Source organism: Thamnophis elegans, chromosome 4, assembly GCF_009769535.1.
Source record: "Thamnophis elegans isolate rThaEle1 chromosome 4, rThaEle1.pri, whole genome shotgun sequence".
NCBI classification, from domain to species: Eukaryota; Metazoa; Chordata; class Lepidosauria; order Squamata; family Colubridae; genus Thamnophis; species Thamnophis elegans.
In genome coordinates, this window is record NC_045544.1 from 132,374,201 (window position 1) to 132,394,902 (window position 20,702).

Consider the following 20,702-nt stretch of genomic DNA (forward strand, 5'->3'; position numbering starts at 1 on the left):
GTCCAGTGCAGGAATATTCAGTATAGCATTCCTGACAGATGGCCATTCAGCCTCTGTTTACAGCCTCTGTGGCAAAAAAGAGTCTCCACTATTTCCTAAAAGCAATCTGTTTTATTGTTGAACAAGCTCTGTTAGGAAGATTGATCTCCAACTGAAATCTACTTTCTTGCCATTTACATCCATGGTTTCCTGTCCTGCCTTTTGGAACAATTCTGAACAAATTAGATCATTTTGCCCCATGTTCAGCATGACAGTCCTTTTCCAGAAGAGCAACACTTGACCCACAAATTGCACACTCGAGTTAACTGTGAGCTAAAGAAATTCCACTCTGCAGCAGCCCTGCCATCCAGTTCATTTGGAATGCTGAGCAGTGCTATCCAGATTTATGCAACTGTCCCTGCAATTGAGCGCCTGGGCTGACACCGAGAGAGGAATTTTTATTCCCATATTGCAAGCTGGGTTGACAAACTATTATTCAACAATCTGTTCATTCTATTTCCTTTGCTGATTGGTAAACTATGATGCTAGAGATCAGCCTTGAACGAGCCCTGAAAAGTAACTCGGGGGCTATGTAGCTGGCTGGTGTTTGGGGTAAACTGCCCTCTGAGATTTCTTTCCAAGTTAAATCAAAACACATAATTGCGTACAAAATTCATTGGCGTACGCAAGTTCCATGCAGATTAAAATCCCATATTCAAATGCTAAGTAGCTAGGATTTTACACTTGGAAGAGGACTCAAATGAGAACAGGCACTCTTGTATTTTGATGCCAACTCCATTACCCATCAGTTCCGGTTGTACGTATTCCGTTGCATGGCCTAATTGCCTCCTGCTAGGCTTCAAATATTCATTCAGAATGAACCACTTAGAGGAGATCATTTTGACTCTGCACAACATGCTAAAACCAACATAAGGGCACACTTTAAAAAAAAAAAATCTCTTCTGTTAACATCCTATGAACGTTCTTACCAAGCAGATTGCCTCATAGACTTATACACCAATGGTTGGATATAAAAGTGTTGGGAAGGGGGGGAGAACCACTTTGAAGTTGGAAACTTCAGCCTTTCCCCGCTTACTTTCTGAAGTCACAGAGTAATGATCCATGTAGTCAGGCAGATGGCCTAATGGATCCATAGCTGGAAATCCCTCCTTAGATTGCTGAAAAGAAATTTATCTTTCAGTGGTGACCTTTTATGGCCCGTCATTGGATTTATTTGGAGGTTAAGTTAACATCCAAGTTCATCCCCAAAGGTGTCCTTTCAAAAAGCAACTGGGCTCTCTTGTTTTTTCCCCTTTGAAAACATTTTGCTTCCCATCCAGGAAGCTTCTTCACTTCAGAAGTCTTCCAAGGTCCCTTCGAACTCTGTTATTCTGTTTTTCTTGGATGAGAAGTCCTAGTTCATCCTTGTGGATTAGGATTAAAACTGCAGCAGGTCATTGGGATGCCCAAGGGGGCTTTGAACAGGTCCATGACATGGTAGAGTAGAGTAGAATAGTATAGAATAGAATAGAATAGAATAGAATAGAATTCTTTATTGGCCAAGAGTGAGTGGACACACAAGGAATTTGTCTTTGGTGCATATGCTCTCAGTGTACATAAGGGAATAAAATACATTCATCAAGAATAAAAGATATAACACTTAGTGATAGTCAAGGTTACTAACAAGCTATCAAATCATACTAGGAAACAAATAAAAACAATATAAATTGAAAGGTACAAGCAACATAGTTATATAACATAGTTATAGTGAGTAGAAATTCAGAAAGCTTAATTTAGTTCAAAATCACTTTAATTGCATTCCTTTGTATAATGATTGGATAGAGTTCCTCCTGCAAGCTTATAATTCTGCCTGAAGAAACCACATGTAACCCACTTGACCCACAAATTGCACACAAAATGCCTATTCCAAAGTATTCTCAAATTTCCCCATACATTTACACTCTATGGAAAGCCACGTTTGAAGCTGAGAGAACTCTGGGAATCTCAAGAGGTAAATGCATCAAATTGGAAAGATCTAAAGAACTTGTTTGGGGCTAGTTTACCATATCACTTTCCAATACTATTTTCAAAATATTGCCAATGAAGCCTGTTAAATTGAGTTGCAAAAAAAAAAAAAAAAAAAACCGTTGCTGCTCAATTTTATCTTCAGAATTTCCCTCCTAACATAGTTTTATCAACAAGACTCACTCCGGCAATGACAGAAATAATATTCAAAAGCTCTAGGTAGATAATCAGAATGTCTGGGAGGGAGAAAGTATGAACTTGGAAAGTGTATATGAAAATAATTGTATTCCTAATGAGATTTGGAAATTGTACCCAGATGATGGCATTGCAAAAAAAAAGAAAGAAAGAAACATAGAAGGTCACACGACGAACGATGGATATCAAATCTAGCTGGGGTGGGAAGCAGAGAGAATTTAAATTAGGTGTCATGTTCCATAACAAGAGGCTTGTACAATCACTTGTCCTTTGCCCCATTTGTCAAATATGAAATGTATACTAAATTAAAAATGCTTAATTTCCAACAGCACATGATACCTTTGGTGGGGGGGTGAACTCCACGAGCCCTCAAGGTTTCCATAATGATTTTTCTGTAGCCAAGCAACAAAAGAAACATAGCTTCTGAAGACAATAAGTTCTCTAGCTCTCTCCATTTTTTTTGCCCTCAAGATCTTGGACCACCATAGTGCCAAACCAATACATTTGAGGAGGTGTTACTTTTGAGAAGGTTGTTCCATCTATGTCCAAATCTTTTGATTCCTTATTTGAAATGGGGATATTTTTTCCCCCACAACGTGGCAAACCATTATGTTTCCTAAAGGGGAAGATTAAAAAAGAAAAAACCCTGACTTTCATACTTTATTAGATCCCCACTGGAGACTCATTTTGGAGCTGCAAGTTTGGCTTTGACAGGAAGGTTAGATCCACTGTCCAATAAACCTAAAGATTATAGTGGCTTTTAGCATTTTCTTCCTCCTCCCTCTGCAATCATCAACCTCTCTGACCCCAATTTATGAAGAGCCCAAAATAGTAATTCATCATTTTTTGTTTGTGGATTTCTATTTTTACTTGTTTCAAAAGTATTGCTTTGCCCTACACTTCATAAAACTTCATGATGATCAAATGGAATTGGCTTATATCTAGGGTTTTCTGGTGGCGGATATTATGTTTTCATCTCCAGCTGATTGGTGAGGAGATTCAGCGCAGCTGCCGGATTGCACAGGATGGCAGGCAGCTTGGAAGAAAAGATCACAAAGGTTGCCTGGTAGAAAAAAAAAACACCTCATTTCTGGACTTAAAAGCGACACAGTTAAGGAGACTGTGCAAATGTGATCAGAACCCGAGTATACAACTTACCCTATTTTTTCGGAGTATAAGACGCACCTTTTTCCCTCAAAAAAGAGGCTGAAAATCTGGATGCATCTTATACGCTGAATACAGCATTTTTGGCCTCCCGAAACCCCGCCCGTTCACCAAAATGGCCGTGCATACCCTTTAGGAGGCTTTCAGAGTGCTCCTGGGGGCTGGGGAGGGCAGAAATTACAGAAAAACGGGCTGTTTTTTGCTCGTATTCCCCCCCCCCCAGCCTCCAAGAGCACTCTATAAGCCTCCTAAAGGCTATGCATGCCCTTTTTTGACAAAAAATGGGCCTGTTTTTGCAAAAAAACTGGCTGTTTTTGCTCATTTTGGGGGGGCCCTACCCCCCCAGGAGCACTCTACAAGCCTCCTAAAGGTTATGCATGCCCTTTTTTTGGGGGGGGGGAAATGAGCCGTTTTGGGGAGGTCTGCAGATTGCAAAAACTTTTTTTAAAAATTTGCCCCTTCAAAATCTTGGTGTGTCTTATACTCTAGTGCGTCTGATACTCCAAAAAATATGGTAATTTCTTTTTAGGTTTCCACTGACATTGTTTGTTCTTTTAGATGTGTCGTAAGATTAGAAGCAAAATGAAAGAGAATTCAAACCTTTGTTGTGAAGGCATAGGGCCATGATGGTGAACATATGGCACGCATGCCTGAGCTGGCATGCAGAGCCCTCTCTGTGGGCACACGGGCTGTCGCCAGCTGCTCTTTTGGTTTCCAGCCCCCTGGAAAACAGCCTGAAAATGCCCAAAAAGCACACCAGTCAGCTGTTCTTCGGATTTCTGGTGCTCACGTGTGCGCGCACATGCACGCGTGTTCCAATTTGGGTACTCAGTGCCAAAAAGGTTCGCCATCCCTGGCATAGGAGTTTTTTGTGTGTATGTGCTTCCAAGTCAGCTTCCAAGTCAGCCTGGGAAACTTTTGGGAAATAGTTTGGTTTTGCCTTGTTCCTACAGTTGAGGAGGAGAGTGTCCAAGGAAGAACTAAAATCCACAGACTCTTTCTAGCTCCGTGTATTTAACTCTGTGCCATAGCGCATCTCATAATGATGATGAAGATAATGACAGTGGTGGTTGATGGTGATTTGGTTCCTTTTCAGAAGTGTTTCGGTCCTAAGGCTGAGAGAAAGGGACTGGCCCAAAGTCTCCCAGCTGGTTTTGTGCCTAAGGCAGGACTAGAATACATGGTCTTCTGATTTATTAGCCTAGCGCCTTTAAACACTGCACACTAGCTGTTTCCTTAGCATAATATATTCTTTCTGGTATTTGGCATATGTGATTGGCAGGCTAAAAACATTGGAGTGGTAAAAAAAAAAAACTTCACTTTGCTCTTTGTAGTGGTTTTCAGTGCACATTTTTGAGAAAAGTGAGAGCAACAGTTGCATCAAGACCTATATAAGTCTATTTGAGTACAATAACAAATATTTCCAATATGGATACATACTTTGTGTTCTCTTGATCCTGACCTGTTAAAAGATCAAGAGATGCAAAATCCACAAAAAGTTATTTTGGGCACATGCTTTCCTGAATAAAGCAACCAAAGCATACCGCTTCACAGTGCTTTTACAGCCCTCTCTAAGCAGTTTACAGAATCAGCATGTTGCCCCCCCCCCCCCCCCATCAGTCGGGCTCCTCATTTTACCAACCCCGGAAGGGTGGAAGGCTGAGTCAACCTTGAGCTGGGTGAGATTTGAACCGCCAAATTGCAGGCAGCCGGCAGGCAGCAGAAGTAGCCTGCAGTACTGCACTCTAACCACTGCACCATCAAGACCAGGGGTGGGTTTCAACCGGTTCGTGGCGGTCCCTGCGAACTGGTTGGTCGGCGAACCCGGAAGTAAGTAACTTCTGGGAACGGCAAAGGGCGCGCCCGCCTGCGGTCCTTACCCAGTTTTGACGAGTTCTGCGCTTCTACACATGCGCAGGACGCATACAGCGCCTACGCGATCCTCCAGGAACAGCTGGAGCGTCACGCAGACGCTAGTACGCATGCGTGCACCGCGCGCGTGCACGAGGACGTCGCCGGCCCCGTTCCAACCAAACCGGTTGGAACGGGGCAAGAAACCCACCCCTGATCAAGGCTCAGAAGAAATGTCTCAAGGCAACAAGAAAAGCTTGATCAAATGACAATATATTGAGAAGAGGGAGGTGGCAAATATGCAAGAGAGTGTATTGGGTTTCACCTTATTTCAGAGTTGTGCACTCAATGTTCCTCGTACTGGAGCATATCTTTTGATATTCAGATTTAGATGACCCACTGGGCAGAAAACATGATGTTTGCTTATTTAGCAGTTCCACCACACTGCTGCCTCTTGTTTTACTTGTAATCCAAGAAGGACATCTAGATCCTTTTAATGTTGATGACTTCCAAGCCTGATCTTCCTGTCCTGTGTGTACGTCCAACTTTTTCTTGCCCAAACAAAGAACTTTATGGATAGTTCTACCTTTCTACCTCTTCCATTTTCATCCTATCCATGTCACCCCATTACTCAACCATCTCTACCGTCTTCTTTCTCATTTAAAGAATCCGCTACAGCTTTGTGCCACATACAAATTTGAGACATGCCCCCTTAAACTCCCTCACTCAAAGCAAAGCTGGCTGAGGAATTCTGGGAGTTGATGTCCACAAATGTTAAAGTTGCCAAGGTTGGAGACCCCTGATTTATAGTGTACCTAACGTAACAATAACTGTATCTAATTTAACAGGGACGCAGTGTCTCAGTGGCTAAGATGCTGAGCTTTTCGATCAGAAAGGTCGGCAGTTCGGCGGTTCAAATCCCTAGTACCATGTAGGAGTGAGCTCCCATTACTTGTCCCGGCTTCTGCCAACCTAGCAGTTAATAAGCATTTAAAAATGCAAGTAGAAAAATAGGAGCCACCTATGGTGGGAAGGTAACAGAGTTCCGGGCGCCTTTGGCGTTTAGTCATCCCGGCCACATGACCACGGAGACGTCTTCAGACAACACTGGCTCTTTGGCTTTGAAACGGAGATGAGCACCGCCCCCTAGAGTCGGGAACGACTAGCACAAATATGCGAGGGGAACTTTTTAAACTTAACAACAGCTTGAAGGAACTGGAAATGGCAAATGACACCATGTGGAAGTGCCCTTCACTGTTTGGAAGGCAGAGTTAACTGAAGGGAGTTAAGTGTAGCCTTAAGGCAGACTTGGTACTATTTAATACCAAACATAACTCACTTTTGTTAATTGACTGAGTCAATTAACCTGGTTTTCCATTCACAAGCTATGGTAGCCTCATCCCCATGACTACATTAAACAGGTCACGAGAACAGAAACATTGTATACTAATATGCACCATGGAATCCTGATTCCTCTACATTTGCAATCCTTTTAAAAAGCAATATTTTTCATGAATCTCCCCCCCCCCCAGGAAAGCTAAGCAGTTAATCATTTGATGGCTATCTGGATATCTTTTAATGAGCCAAGGTGGCGCAGTGGTTAAATGCAGCACTGCAGGCTACTGCTAGATCAGCAGTTCAGCGGTTCAAATCTCACCGGCTCAGGGTTGACTCAGCCTTCCATCCTTCCGAGGTGGGTAAAATGAGGACCCAGATTGTTGGGGGCAATATGCTGACTCTCTGTAAACCGCTTAGAGAGGGCTGAAAGCCCTATGAAGTGGTATATAAGTCCACTGCTATTGCTATTGCTTTTTTGGGGGTGGGGGTTGTCGCTCCTTAGCAGCATCCTCAGTCGTACTTAAAGGAAATGCTGTTTCCCAGTTACGGCATTATTTGTCTGTTTACCCCGTATGTATGCTAGGAACAATTCTTATTAGGAAGACAAAATACTAGAGAAAATGTTGGACATTATTCTTCCCCAAATATGGAAATAAATAAGGGGGTATATTAAGAAGTATCACCAGATAAAATGCTCCAGCACTGGAGGTTTTAAGAAATTGGGCAACCGTTTGTCTGAAATGGTAAAGGGCAATTCGCGGGTGCCATGACCAGGAAGAGTAGCTGCCCAGGGGCCATGCACGGGCCGGTAAATGAAGTTCTGGTTTGCAGCACGCGCATAAACATCAGCCAGCAAGTTTTCCAATTACTGCTGCGCATGCGCATGCCGGAAAATGGAAGACCAGCTCTTCCAGTTTCTGGCACTGCCACACGCATAAAGGCCAACTGATCATCGTGTGTGCATGCACGCCAGAAACCCAGAAGAGGAACAGGCGACACCATGTGTGCCAGTTGACATGTCTCCCATGTGCCACTTCGGGCACATGTGTTATAGGTTCACCATCACAGAAATGGGGTTTCCTGCCTGAGCCAGGGGCTTAGACTAGGCTAGAAGACCTCCAAGATCCCTTCCAATTCTGTGAGTCTTTACTTCCGATGGATTTGGTTGATGCGGTGGGATTCAAATGCATCCTGAAATAAAACATGTGGATTCATTCCTCATTGGAAAAGCCAACACTCTTCCTCCGGATGAAAAATCAAAGCAGTGGCTTTTGGTTTAGTTTAAATCGGAAAGTTCTTTTGAAAAACAAAATAACTTTTGTGTCCTGTACAATTTATATTCTCTGGTGCCTCAATTTGATTTTAAGTACTTAAATTCTGTGAATCCTCTCCTTTTTAACCTTTTCCCTCTTAGGGGCCTATTTAAGAGATTGGTTTTTACAGTCCAAATCAGATTCCTACTCTCTCCTTTTTTCAAAAAAGAAACAAAGAAATTCACATTGTATGTCAGCAACATCCTCTTGCCTCCAAGGTGTTTGTTTCTGAACCATCTGGTGAGATTGGAGTATGAGATGCCAGCTGGGCTTCAGTTCCCTCAAATCCTTTCTCCCAAGATTGCATAACATGTATTGCGTGTAGAAAGAAGGTGAGAATTGGAGCCTTTAGGCCAATTCCTTGCTCAGAGCAGGAATCCAGTTTAAAACATTTCCCCAGAGATGGCTGCCAGCCTGGGTTTGAACACAGATGTTGAGAAGAAGCTCACAGTCCAGGAGTCCAAGGGTGGTCATTGATTCAATGGTTGAGTTGCACTAACTGTTAGGAAGGTTGTTGGGTTGGGTTTTGGTTTTGTGATGTTCAGTCAGCAGTTCTGCAGTTCGGCTGTTCAAATCTCACCGGCTCGGGGTTGACTCAGCCTTCCATCCTTCCGAGGTGGGTAAAATGGGGACCCGGATTGTTGGGGGCGATATGCTGACTCTGTAAACCGCTTAGAGAGGGCTGAAAGCCCTATGAAGTGGTATATAAGTCTAACTGCTATTGCTATTGCTATTGCTAGTTGCTTTTCTGTAGAGGCCTGTATTAAGTTGGAGTCCTCTAGAAGGCACCACCCAAAATATTACCAATCCTCATTTTTCTTATCAAATGGTGTGACCCAGCTTGATTATATTAGGGGGCATTCTCAAGACTTTGAGGCTATCTCTAGTCCTGGTCTTATGTAATTCCAAATCTGGCACTTTGAAGTGGAAGAAGAGGATTTGAATATTCATTCATTCATTCATTAAAATTGTATGCCTCTCATCTCTCTTATTGAGCAACTCTAAACAGTTCAATGGCATCCTTTCCCATATTTGAGGAGTGCTGTCTTATTCTCCATCAGTCATCTTTTCTCCCCAATACACTTTCTCAGATCTTTTCATTTCCACTTTTTCTCTAATTGTCTGATCACCCTTGTTGCTCCTCTTTGAATTAATACCTATGTATTGGATACAGTTGGGGTGAAGTTGGACCATCACCAAGCTATTAACATCCCATGCTTTGGGAACTCTATTTCTGCTAAGGCAGCCTAAATTTTCACACACTTTTTCTGAAGGCCCCACACACTACAAAATCACATTGTGCTTGCAATCTTCTCTATGTCAACATCTTTTCCACATGCATTCCTTAATCTATGCCTGTGCATTCAATTTCTGTTTTCAAAGTTAAGGATTTTGCACTTGACTATTTCCGTTCTGTTATTTTCCAACCCCTTTCCTTAACCCATCACAAATGTTTTAATTTTTTTTATAACTTCTAGGATATAGACTATTTATAATTTTTTATAAATTCTCTTCACTTTTTGTCCATGTCATTAGCAAACATATTAAAGGGTGCAGAACCCAACCTCACGATAGCCCACATCTCTCCCTTTTGATGAAGAACTGTAAATGAACACCCTTGGAGTATGATTTTTGAGCCACCTATATATCCATTTAATTGTCTACCATTCAGCTATCATGTAACTAGCCTGTAAATCACAATGGCACTTTGTTAGATATTTTACTGAGGTGAAGATATGCCTGGAAGATCTCGAAATCTTTGCCTTCTTTTTTGCATTTGGGTGTGACGCGGCAATTCTGCACCCATGGCTAGTATAAGAAGTGATCCTTGGGCAGTGGAAAATTACTCTTGATTTACCATACTAAATAGTTTTGTTCAAATTTTCTAGTTCCTAAATGCACAGTGTGTGATATGGATATACTTAATAGGAGTGAAAGAAGATTTTTCTCAATGCTTTCTAATGATTTCTCCAAAGTGTATTACAGGAATGTTTATTGGAAAAAGCTTAGGTATAAAGGTATGAGGTAGCACACGGGGAGCTGAATTAGACTTATCAAAGGATAGCAATAGCACTTAGACTTATATACCCCTTCACAGTGCTTTATAGCCCTCTCTATGCGGTTTTACAGAGTCAGCATATTGCCTCCAAAATTCTAGGTCCTCATTTTACCATCCTCGGAAGGATGGGAGTCTGAGTCAACCTTGAGTCAGTCAGGAATTGAACTGCCAAATTTCTGGCAGCTGGCAGTCAGCAGAAGTAGCCTGCAGGATTGCATTTCTAACCACTGTGCTACTGCAGCTCATATTTGGATTAGTAAATAATTTCCACTTATACGCTTATAGCCATCATCAGTATAAGAGACATTGCTGCAGTAACCACTGTCATTGCTTTGAAACAGCTGAAGTAAGTTCTTCATTTACTCCATAACAAAGACAGACAGGTAATCCTCGACTTATGACCACAACTGGGATTGGAACTTCCATTGCATGTAATGCGATCATTAAGTAAGTTGCACCTGATTTGACTATGCCTTTTTTTACCATGATCATTAAGTGAATCACATGGTCATTAAGTGAATCACATGGTCATTAAGCAAATTACAAGTCCATTGAAGGAATCCAACTTCCTCCATTAACTTTGCTTGTTGGAAAAACCCCTGGGAAAGTCGTCATGACCGCAGGGACGCTGTGACGGTTGTAAGTACAAGAACCAGTCAATTTTTTTTCAGCACTGTCATAACTTCAGTCATTAAACAAATGGTTGTAAGTTGAAGACTACTTGCAATATGTCATGCTTTTCCAAATCTGTGGCCTATTTAGGTCAACCAGGAGATTACCCCCCCCCCCCAGATTTTAAACCATGGCTCTTTTTCTGGTCTCCCCCCCCCCCCCAATCTCTAGACCCTTTCAAATCACCTTGCACTGTGATAACAATCAGCATACCAATGAAGACCATATCTAAGCAATGATTTGTGTGTGGTAAGCTGGAAAATATTTTCCTGACCCTTGTGATGCCTAGCGTACATATTATCAGCAGAAGTTTAAACCCTGCTATTTTATGAAATAGCCCTGAAGTGCACCACATTATTTTATCCTCTCACTGAGAACATGCATAGTTGATTGGAATGCTTCAAAACATATCGGAGCATCCATAACGCATGACTGCAGTTGCATAAATGCATTTTTACTTCAAGTACATTTAAAAGCTCAGTTCAAGCAAAGAGCAGACTAAATGAATTCAAGGACTCCTTTTGGTCATATGGACCCTATAATTGTGACTGCTTAGCTGGCTTATTCTCTTTGTTCATTTGTTTCTTAAAGGTGTCAGATCTCTTTTTCAAAGTTTTGGGTGAGACCGTTTCCATAGTTTTGCCCTTCAGGGTTCTCAATTGAGTTCAGAATCACCCCAAATTTCCTCTGCTTCAAACGCACCTCCTTTTCACCCACGGAGAAATTCTGGAAAAGGCCGTTCGTTAACCAAACAAAGGATCCCATTTTGCCTCCTCTCAGGGTTGTTTTTTCCATGGCAAGGGCACAGAAGAAAGTAAGTTTATGGAGATTCTCAGTCATCCAGGTCATGGTTATCCCAAACTTTTAGTTTAGTTTAGTTTAGTTTGTCATTACACATCGTACAACAAAATTAAATGCCATCTTCAGTGTACATTATAACTGTAAAAATAAAAACACAAACACACATCCTTCACATGCTATATAATTGAAATTGAAAACCTGATATTGCATTAATATTGCACTATACCATATAATTCAGTATAGTGACTGACCTGGGATAGAAGCTGTTTTTCAGCCTATTTGTCCTTGTTTTTATTGTCCTGTACCGTCTGCCAGATGGTAATGGTTCAAAAAAAGAGAAGTGCCTAGGATGAGATGGATCTTTAAGGATGTTTTGAACTTTCTTAAGGCAGCGGGAGCTAGAAAGCTCTTCCAAGAGGAGGGGAGAGGGCAAACCAATGATCCTCTAGTCTAGGCAATGACATTGTGAGAAAAATTATCCCAGATAATTTTACAAATAGAAAGTAAACCAAAACAAAAGAGATTGAAAGCAACAAAAAGCTTTATTTATTGATAAGAGGCTTCTTATCAATAGACTGCATGCGCATGTAGTCCCTCTGGAGCGCTGTCCTATCTGCTCCTGTGCAATTGGCAAACCATACGCAGGTGTAAGTTAAAATACTCTCTGTGGTGCAGCGGTAGAAGGTCACCAGCAGTTTTTCATTCCGTAGTTGTTTCCTGAGAAGTCTCAGGTGAATAAACTTTCTTCCAGAAAGTTCAGTTGCCTCTTGGGAAAAAGCACCTTTGGGAGAAGAAAGGAAGATTCTGTCTCCAAACTACCATCTGGAAGTTGAATTGTGGCAACTGGGCTTCCCATTCAAGCAGCTTCTTCAGCCTGTTTGAGGGGTATCTGAGTAGGCAGAGAACCGTTGGAATGTGCCAACTCTTAACAATTCTTAGGGGTAACCCTAACCCTTCAGGGTTTCTTCTCCCAAGTGTGTGGCACTTTGAGACGTTCCTTAAATACCCCTAAGAATTTTAGGAGTTGGCAGGTTCCAACGACTCTCTTGCCTGCTCAGATTCCCTTTACCAACTTCTTCAGACTGAAGAAGCAGCGAAACGTCTCACAACCAACAAGAGCATAAGTCCAGTTGGCACGACTCAACCTTCAGATAGTTCTACCTGGATGACTGAGAGTCTTCATCGACAAGCTATAATTTTCCACCTTGCTAGAGTAAATATTCATCCCCAAGCCCGATTTTAAGTAAACACTTTTACTTTGTGACGTGCAACAACTTAGACAAATGACCAACTATTGACAGTGCAATAGAACAGACCATGGAACCAATATAGTTACCTCCGAATTGTAGTTCTGTGAGGAAATTACAATAATTGAGGGATGGGATGATTGGGGGATTGGGGGGTGGGGGAAGACTGAGGTACAAAAAAAATTATACATCCCTAGGTGTTCACTCTTACTTTCCTTCAAATGGTCAACTTGGCAATGTATTGTTCTTGGCGTCTTAGTGAGCAACTCTACTGAAGTAAATGAGGCTACTTAGATTTCCGTGACACCACAAATGGGTGGCCCAGCTATGGGGATGAAGATGCCAGAGGTCATTTGGGAGAAGAGATTGAAGCATGGCTGCAATTTCCTTGGTGCAAACTTTCTTAGCTGAGCATGTTAATTGAATTTAGGTCTAATTCTGGAATGGGGAGATTCCTGACCACTTGGCACCTCTTTCCATCAGATATTAAAATTGGACAATTGATTTTTTTTTAAAGGGTCATATGATTGGCCATAGTGTCAAAGTATTTTTATAACATTAAAATACCTTAGCTATCAACAACGTCCGTGAAACCAGGGCATTAAATAGATGGGGAGACAGTCCCAATAAGTTCCAATAATCATCCGCTTGTTATTTCCTTCCATCTCCACCTCAAGCACTGCAGTCTTTCCCAGTCTCTCCTAGCTACTATTCTTATTCCTACCTTCAAGAAGGCCACGATTCCTTATTTGTGCTGACGCATGAAATTGTACGACACCCAATCTAAAAAAGAAAAGCTTCCACTTGCATATCACTGCAACCAAAGCAGTGGTTATCTTAAGCAAAGATGGAGAAAGAGCAGGTCAGTCACTGAAACCTTCCTTGTGTTCTTTCGGAAGTACTCATGAAACACCTCGGGGGCCATGAAACCACAGGTTCTTTTAAGCCGGAGGTCCCCAAACTGGACAACTTTAAGACTTGTGGACTTCAACTCCCAGCTGGCTGGAGAATTCTGGGAGTTGAAGTCCACAAGTCTTAAAGTTGCCAAGTTTGGGGATCTCTTGTTTTAAGCAATAGAAGAAGAAGAAGAAGAAAAAATACCATTCCTCACCCACCTGCCCATTTTACCTGAAACTTTCTGCCTCAGACTTTGAGTGTTAAGCTGAGCTGCCCTCTTACCCGAACTGTCTGGCGTCATGAGGAGGTTCTCCTCCGCTCAAACCAAGCACGGCGTCCATATGGTGCAATTTAAAGCTGCCTCCATGTGGTGCCCATGTGTGCCTGGGCATGTCATTGCTTTCCGAGGCCAACGTGTTCATTCGCCTGGCAAAGGAAAGCATTCTGGTGAGCTGTCAGCATGGCCAATATCTACTTTACTGAACTGGAAAACAAAAGTCTGCTCCAGCAACTTAATAAAAAGGCCTCTGAATAGCTCAGCTGGATGTTTTTCTTCCTGACTGAAAACGGGGGGAAAAGTTGACGTTTAATCTTCAATATCGTTGAAAACGGCTTTGTTTTTCCAATACGGCCAAGCCCAATAGTTACGTTCTTCCTTATTTTTATCCCCGCTTGGATCCTGCTCACCTTTTCCTCTTGTCAGATATAAGCAGTGTCACCTCATGGATTTCCCCCATCTCTCTGTAAACTACAGTTAGTCCTCGACTTACGACTGGAATTGAGCCCGGTTCTTATCGTTGTAAGCTGAGGCCAGACCTTTTTTTTCTTTTTTACATTTTTTGTGGTGGTTAAGCACACACTGCTGCTGTTAATCAAATCAATTTTCTGCAATGAGTTTGGGGGAGGGGGGGTTGTTTGCCAGAAACTATAAGTAAATTCCAGAAAACGGCAAAAAAAAGTCACAAATTGCAGTTATGTGATCACGGGATGCTGTCAGTGGCAATGAAACTGAGCTGGCTGCCAGAGACCCTGAAGAGGGGATTGGACTAGAAGACCTCCAGGGTCCCTTCCAACTCTATTCTATGTGATCACGTGATCCGGGGGTGGTGTGTGCAGCCATCATAACTTCAAAGATTGGGGAGGGTCTGTTGTAACATTGAATGGTTATTAAGTGACCAGTCGTAAGTTGGGGATTATCTGTCTGTTTCTCCCTCTCTCTCAGAACAGGCAACCCTTCCCATTTGCCCTCGACCAAGCAAACGCTAGTTATTTAACCATAGATGGCACATTGCTCAGGAAATTGCTATACATGGAACTAGATGTGCTTTATCCCCAACCAGCTGGGTGGATTTTTTTTTTCCTAACCATGGAGGTGGCTGTTAAGAGATTGAAAATTTTCCAGCAGATGTGCAGTGTTTCCTTCGCTTCTTGAGTCTGAATAACTGACTTTTGCAAAGAGCAGACAGAGAACTAATGTGAAATACCATAGGCCTTTACCTCAGATGTACAGTAATAACTTGTCCGAGGGAGGAAAGTTGGAAGAATCAGACTTACATGCCATATTGTTAACTTGCTTGGGAAACTTGCATCTTTCATGAATGGAAAGAAAATCAAAGTACTCGCATGTGTGTTTGTTTGCCTAAAATGTATGTTAAAAAGTGTTTCGCTGCAACAGATCTAACCCAGTTAGGTCCTTTCTTTCTGGTTGTGGGAGCACCCGGTTGCACTGTCTCCCTTCTCATTGATTGAGGTGGCCAAGTCATTCCAACGGATGCCTGGTTGGCCAACCAGGGTTTAGGGAAATGTGTCGTTCTCCACTAACCAGCTTTTGAAATGAATTTGGAAATCAGGAGACTTGCCATTTCTGTCGCTGCTCTTTGATTCTTTCCTTCGAAGGATCAGTTCAACAAAATGTGTGAACTAAATGGGCTTTGATATTTTCATAATATAACTGATGGTGTAGAATTAGTTAAACCCTTTGTGTGTGCTGGGTCCAATTGGGATAAATTCAGCTCTCTAGAAATGTATTTCCTTTTTGTGGCTCTCTTCATATAGTTCCAAGAATGTCATGTAGTTGAAAAGTCAAGATGTATTCTGGCCTGCCAGCGGCCAGCGGAGCTGGCAGCAGATTCAGACAGTGAGGAGGTTGGGGGAGGAACATGGGCCAGTCCTGGAGTCTGGGGGAAGGCTCTAATGAGGGCTCTGTGTCGGAGGCAGAGAAGGGGCCAGAGCCGTATGCCAACTATCAGCTGCCTTCAGAGTCAGACATCAGTGAGGCAGATGAACAGCTGTGTGCATGCGCAGAGCGGCCAGACGAAGGGAACAGCTAAAGAACAAGGGTTGACTTGGGAGTAAGGCCACAGATGGACGATGAATGGCCCCTCCCAGAGGAAATAACAGGGGAGTGGAGTTTGCAGGAGACAGTTGTCACAAAAGTTCACTTAATTGGTTTGTGACTCTCCGGAGACTCCTTGCCAAGTTTTGCAGATATGGGCCTGGCAGCTCTCCAAGCCAGATAAGGTCTGTGACTAAATCCTCCCTTGAAAGACTTTGCTGGATGTGAATGAGCAGAATTTACAGTAAATTAATAAAAGGGTTTTTTGTCAGGACAAGGAGTTTGCTTCATGCTCTTGGGAAACCTAGAACAGAATAAGATGGTGGCATGACAGGGCCATCAAAGCTCTGTCTGTTTTTATGTTTAGTGCAATGCCCATCAAGCCAGGCAGAGTTTCCATCCCACCATCACAGGCACGAATTGGACCAGGGTGTTTTTTTTTCTTGTCCATACTTCTGTATAGCACCATTGACCCAGTTGTGTTGTGAGGCAGGCAGGGCCATGACCAAAGAGGTATCCTTCCTCTTAGTTGTTGTTGTTTTATATATCCAAGTACCATCATCTCAAGGGATTATAGATAGACTAGTGGCAGAAAAGTTGATTTCATAATTAAGTCATACATTTTGAAAGGTCATGAACAATCAGCTGAAGAAAACAGCTCTGCTCTTCTTAGCATATACAGATAGCGGTATGGGTCTCCAGCAATTCTCTCTTTCTCTTTCTCCCTCCCTCCCTCCCTCCCTCCCTCTCTCTCTCTCTCTCTGTGTCTGAGGTAAACACGGAACAATTCAGTGCTTTCCCTGACAATCTTGATAATCTAATTCCCTTTACAAAAACAGTAATGAAAGTGAACTGCCTAAGATGTTCCAGCTGTAGGGATTGTCTTATTACAATTTATATGTTTTCTTTTTTGGAAATAATTAAGTTTCAGGATGCAGACTTATTCAGCTTCTGGCTACTCATTCCTCTTTGTATTCTAGCTAATTAATAGCTTGAGAGGGAGAAAGGCACTCATTTCTCCCACCTGGAAGGGGGAAGGGAAACAAAACTACTCCTCTTACGTATATCCAACACTCCCAAGTGTTCCATTACATTATCATTTGTTTGTTTGTTTTTATTTAAAGAAAAAAACATTTCAAACCTCCAAACCTTCACGTTCCGTAGTAAAAGAGTGGTGGTGGGGAAATGTAATGTTTGAAAGTTTTCAGTGGATTCCGCTCCTTCACCCCACCCCACCCCACCCCCGAAAAAGTTTTTCTAAGTGTGATTTGCTTTCTCTGCTGTCAACATTAATATCAATATTAACACAATGTGTAGTCTAAAACTAGTTCCTTTGTAGTTTGCATGGGATGTGAATGCTGTCTCAACGTGCCCAGATCTAGAAAACCCATTTTACTACTGCATGAGCATCAAATCAGATGTCAGAAAATACATATTTTTTTTTGTGATAATTTGGTGAAACTGACCACCTATGCAGTCTCTGGTTGCAGTAGTGTGTTGAATGATTTTTTTTCCTCTCTCTCTCTCTCTCTCTCTCTTTATACATATTTCTCTATATTTGGAGCTCTAAGCTTCTAGTAGTATGGGCTGACTTTTATTGAGTACTTGCTCTCTTATCGCATGGCCTTGGTTAAGTGTTAGAAGTTGGACCTAGGCTGTTTTTATTAGTGTTTGGCTTTGTAATAACTCTGCATGCTCAGCTTCTGGCCTCATACCCAGCTTTATTCTCTGCACACCAGTCTTGAATAGCTACAGTGCTCAACCGAATTTTGGCGCACCCGCTTCCCCGGCAGGCTCCAATCCAGCCCGGCCTGGAGGATTTCCAGGGGCAAACAGCCCGGGTCCAGTTGCAGACCTCTACGGTACAGCCAGTCAAGACTCCGGTGTGGGTAACTACATAAGTGCTGCCAGCCCCCAGCCTGGCTCTGGCTTTGGGCATGGAATTGCTGTAAGTAACTCTCTTTGTCTTTGTCTGTTTCTTCTTTTGCAGAAACTCTAGAGTGAATAAAATCTGTTGACACTGCAATGCTCTTCTATGGAACCTTTCAAAGCGACACGGTCTGGGGCCCCGTCCTATGAATTTGGACACTACCTTGAATCTGTTTATTCACAGACACACATGATCTATAGATTCCATATAACAGAGGACTCCCATTTTGATAAGAGAAGCATGCTGTTTCTCTGAACTTGCTAAAAACCTCATTCAGCCAGACCCCACATTCAGATTTATTTATTTATTTTTTGCCAGTAATTGGATGTGTATTGGATTCCCGTATTTCAGTTACATAGAATTGAGAGGTGCCAATTTAACATACTGGAAAGGGAAAGGGAAAACACAGATATATCAAGCTGCAGAGCACACTCAATTCTTCTTTCCCATGGGGGGTGTCCTTTTCTTTAAGAACATCTGCAAAAATTCTGTACCCTAAACTTGGCCAGATGATTCAACTTTCAGATACTCCTCGACGTAAGACCACAATTGAGCCTAACATTTTTGTTGTTAAGTGAGATATTTGCTAAGTGAGTTTTCCCCCATTTTACAACCTTTCCTGCCACAGTTGTTAAGTGAATCATTGCAGTCATTAAGTTAGTCAGACAGTTGTTAAGTGAGTCTGGCTTCCCCATTGACTTTACTTGTCAGAAGCTCACAAAAGGGGATCAGGTGATCCCAAGATGCTGTGACCGTCATAAATATGAGTGTTTGAATTTTGATCACGTGACCATGGGGATGCTGCAACGGATGTAAGTGTCAAAAAATGGTCATAAGTCACTTTTTTCAGTGCCGTTGTAACTTTGGATGGTCACTGAACGAAGTGTTGTAAATCAAAGATTACCAATGTTTTAATGATTATGTTGGAATCCTGTTAAAAAAAAAAGGTGAGCTTTTCAGAATGAACCAAAACAACAAATAAAGATTGTACACTGAGCTAATTTTAAGTAACCCAAAGTATCCCATTGGCAACGCCTGTATCTGTAGCTCAGAGTGTTCCTCGAGGCACATTTCTGTATTAAATTCATTGACATCTGCGTCGTTTATAGAAACACTCTAATGACTTCGACATGGGAAAGAAGGGATGGCCTATAACTGCATTGTGCGCATTGAATGCCCACTTTCTTCTTAGCCAGGTTAGAACTGAAGCATTGGTCTACTATTTAGCAGGGGAAGTGCCCATGCCCTGCACTTTAATAGCCAATTAAACACATGGCCAAATTAAACTGCATCTCTCCCTTGAGAATGGTTCTAATAATCCCAAGCAAAAGGGTAGTAGAGAAAATATAATGTGAATTAAACTTGAAGGGCCCTAATTATTCACAGAAATGCTAGCACGTTGTGCAACATACCTTTTCCCAAATGAATAACAACAATGTTGAACATTAACATGGTGCAATTACTAATTTTTTTGGGGGGGGAGATACTAATTTGGGAGTGCAAATTTTGCATGCAATGTTCATTTCCTCTAATTCTGCTGTTTTCAAATTGTGTGTGGTAGCATGAATGCCCTGCGTATCTCCATAACTAGTTAATAAAATGATTTTAAAGCAACTTTGAAAAATTTCACAAACATGCACAGGCATGGCCATAGTTGGGTTATTTTGTCTCAAAAATGCAGACAAGTTCCTAAAATTATTTTACTTGCTAAAAAAAAAAAAAGAACCCAAGTAAACTTGTTTCATTTCTTTCCCCTTGTATCACCTGGGTTACTGGTAAATCCCATTGGACCAATGGAATGTGATGAAATACAGATTATTCTGATAAGACCTACATCGATTTAAATTGCCATCTACCACCGCTTACAACACCCCTCATTTCTATTTTGCACCTATAGAAAATGATTGGATTGTTTTCAAAAAGGGTGTGGGCTGCTGACCTTCGCTGTGGTCTGTTTTCTAAAGCAGTGTTTTTCAACCTTGGCAACTTGAAGATGTCTGGACTTCAACTCCCAGAATTCCCCAGCCAGCATTCGCTGAGTCCATGTCTTGAAGTCCAGACATCTTCAAGTTGCCAAGGTTGAAAAACACTGTTCTAAAGAATCACGCTGCAGTCAGCATTATGTTTTGTCTGCACCGGTGTAGTCTTTTAAATTATTTTGGGTCTACAGACCTGTCTCTTTAATTTCATCTCTAATATTTCTTTCAAACAGTGTCTGGCTTTTTAATACATTTATGCCATCCATTTACTAACAGCAGTTTAAGGATACTCAAATTTACTTTTCAGCACCCTTAAATTTGAGCTTGCAAATATATGAGCAAGAACAGATGGCAACAATATTCATGCTAGCAACACCAATACTTGATAATTTTTGATAATTCATGCAAAACAGAAAATAAAATCATCTCTTCCCTTGTATGATATTAGTAACAATTGCAATTGTACAATTTTAGGGGCCTTTGATTGCAACGGCTTTTACAAATGGATACCACTGAAACGTTACACAGGGTTGGTTGCCATCTCACTTGGAGGTATATCAATATATAGCATTTATATTTTCTACTATATCCCTTCCCTCTTGTTGGGGAGGGGGGGTTAAATTATGATAGCTTTATTCTTCCTTTATTTATTTATGTATTTTTCTTAAACATTTTAAAATCAACTTTTTGGGCTGGAAACTTGAAAGGCTATCCTGAAGCAATTCTGGAAAAAATAGTGCTTACAGCAGTTAAAATTTTTATGATTATTTAAACCAATTCTAAATACTGGGGGTTACTCGAATGCTTGAGGGGAAATCTATTGAGTCATGCGAATTTGAAAGAGATTCTTTTTAAAATTGTAATGCTTTTAAAAACTAATTCATTTTTATGTTAAAGACTGTAAGCACAATACAAGC

The 20,702-nt window shown here is 41.7% G+C and overlaps 1 protein-coding gene across 9 annotated transcripts in view; it reads left to right on the top strand.

The window, feature by feature from the left end:
• Positions 1 to 20,702, top strand: part of MSI2 (musashi RNA binding protein 2) — a 663,532-nt gene that overhangs the window by 633,769 nt on the left and 9,061 nt on the right. For 5 of the 9 annotated variants that reach the window (XM_032215201.1, XM_032215197.1, XM_032215199.1 and 2 more), the window contains 2 exons: positions 17,616 to 17,824; positions 20,260 to 20,337. In XM_032215201.1, the coding sequence (XP_032071092.1) occupies positions 17,616 to 17,824; positions 20,260 to 20,301 (251 nt within the window). In that variant the 3' untranslated portion in view covers positions 20,302 to 20,337. The remainder of the gene's footprint in view (positions 1 to 17,615; positions 17,825 to 20,259; positions 20,338 to 20,702) is intronic. The other 4 variants (XM_032215200.1, XM_032215204.1, XM_032215205.1 and 1 more) reach the window with 2 other exon arrangements.